Here is a 2,500-nt window from a genome sequence, read left to right as displayed (position 1 = left end):
GCACAGTGACACACAGACACAGACACACAGACACACACACACACACAGACACACACACACACACACACACACACACACACACACACACACACACACACACACATGACACACAGACACAGACACACAGACACACAGACACAGACACAGACACACACACACACACACACACACACACACACACACACACACACACACACAGACACACAGACACACAGACACACACACACACACACACACACACACACACACACAGACACAGACACACACAGACACACACACACAGACACACACACACACACACACACACACACACACACACACACACACACACACACAGACACACACAGACGCACACACAGACACACAGACACAGACACACACACACACACACACACACACACACACACACACACACACGGACACGGACACAGATACACACAGACACAGACACAGACACAGACACAGACACAAAACACACACACACACACACACACACACACACACACACACACCACAACACAACACAAAGATACTCACACACTCACACACACACACACACACACACACACCACAACACAACACAAAGACACTCACACACACACACACACACACACACACACACACACACACACACACACACACACACACACACACACACACATCCTGGCACTTACATTTGATGTTGTACGTAAACTGAGCTGCAACAGAAAGTACGCAACAAATGTATGACAATTATCATCAAAGCCAGACATGCTAACGCAAGTTACCAGATAACTCTTGTAGCTAAAGCATTTGTAGAGCACATACAAGGGCATATGAGGGTAGAAGATTAGAGCTACAACATCAAAGTAAAACAAAATTAATTAATGATTGTAATTAATAATGTCTTTTTCAGCATGTAGTTACCTTTAAGAAGATGATAACCTGCCACAAGGTATACAAGTGGTCCGCCACGATAATTCATTTTAAACAGGGCTAAACCCATCTGTAAACATAAATTTGTGTTTTGGTTTGTGTGTGTGTGTGTGTGCACGTGCGTGCCTCACCTTAATACAGTTGTATCGTCGACCCTCTTTTACTAAACCCATTTGAGGATCAATTAATACCATTCCACGGAGCGAGCCATCTAGTCTTTCACGAAAAAAGCACGCATACTTGTACTGCAACAAGACCTCATGGAAATGATCAATGCTAAACATTAACACATCGACACAAATTACAAACAAGTAAGTAAACACATGTGGTTAAACTCATACCTGATATCACTTGACACAAGTTCTTTGGAAAGTGAAAACAGCTCAGAGACAGACAACTGTAACCACATGATGGCATGTTAGCATACTGCAACCAGAAGCTATAGTATCTAAACATATGAATGGCACTCAAATGCCTCCCCTCTCTTTCTATCAGGCATGCAAAGCAGAAAGACAGACATACAGACAGATAATTTATTCTCATACAGATTCTACTTGTACATATGCTAGGATTATTTAAATACAAATCAGTCCTTGCAAACAACAAAGTCATTAACTAATGGACTTGACTTTGAATGTCAAAATCAAATAATCTATCTAAATCACCATGATTAGGTGACAGTTTTGAAAGTTTTCTAAGGATAACTTTAGCATTGCATCTTTGCAGAATTGTAGAAAATCTTTTTCTCCAATACGACATGAACATGGAAGCATTAAAATTGGCTTCTGGATTTGCTGACTGTTGTGACAAATGCTGCAAAAATTCTCTGCCTTCGTGCCCCACCTCCCAAATGTTCTATCACAAGAGGAACACATCTTGATACATATCCTCCTGGAACAAGCTCTTCTGAATATTTTTTCATTTCCTTTTCTTCTCTTGTTGCAGCAGCATGACCATTTTCCTTGCTAGCCCTTCTAATAATGTCTTGACTCCATGGATGAGCCAGGGACACATCAATATGCAAATTCTGTCCAGTATTTGGATCAAACATTGTAATGTCTGGACGGTGTTCAGTATTGATGTATTGATGTCTTGGTTCTGTTTGATGGGGAAGGTGTAGGTCAGACAGGCACTCACTCCACCCATTTAAGACTGAATTGTGAGACCACACAGGTCCACCCCATATTTACAGGTTAATTAAAAGATGGTATCTGTATTCATCCAAATCATGACAGACAGACAGACAGACAGACAGACCAAAACAGACAGACAGACAGACACATAGACAAACAGACAAACAGACAGACACAGATAAACAGACAAAGAGACAGACAGACAGACACATGGACAGACAGACAAAAAACGGACAGACAGAGAAACAGACAGACAGACAGACACACAGTAAGAAACTCTACTGCTGTTTTGGTATCTCCAATAGCTTTTGCCTTTCTGCTGACTCGTCCCACTAACTAAAATGTTCAAAGACTAGAGGGATGATTGTGGGTGTTGAACCACTCAGCAAAAACTGCTGTTTGTATTTCCATTTTTCTCTTCTCTCTTCAGTGCTGCATAGCCATCTACCTGC

The 2,500-nt window shown here is 41.6% G+C and overlaps 1 protein-coding gene across 2 annotated transcripts in view; it reads right to left on the bottom strand.

Annotated features, from left to right (window-relative positions):
• Nucleotides 1-2,500, bottom strand: part of LOC134181923 (uncharacterized) — an 18,035-nt gene that overhangs the window by 11,460 nt on the left and 4,075 nt on the right. The window contains exons 4-8 of one of the 2 annotated variants that reach the window (XM_062649219.1): nt 1,257-1,312; nt 1,047-1,191; nt 907-985; nt 768-835; nt 675-698 (exon numbers count right to left, since the gene is read on the bottom strand). In XM_062649219.1, coding sequence (XP_062505203.1) covers nt 675-698; nt 768-835; nt 907-985; nt 1,047-1,191; nt 1,257-1,312 — 372 coding nt within the window. Of the gene's footprint in view, nt 1-674; nt 699-767; nt 836-906; nt 986-1,046; nt 1,192-1,256 lie in introns of both variants that reach the window. The other variant, XM_062649220.1, reaches the window with a different exon arrangement.

This window comes from Corticium candelabrum, chromosome 7, assembly GCF_963422355.1.
Source record: "Corticium candelabrum chromosome 7, ooCorCand1.1, whole genome shotgun sequence".
Classification (NCBI taxonomy): domain Eukaryota; kingdom Metazoa; phylum Porifera; class Homoscleromorpha; order Homosclerophorida; family Plakinidae; genus Corticium; species Corticium candelabrum.
The sequence above is the reverse complement of the archived record's forward strand: the minus strand, read 5'-3'. Positions and strand labels throughout refer to the sequence as shown.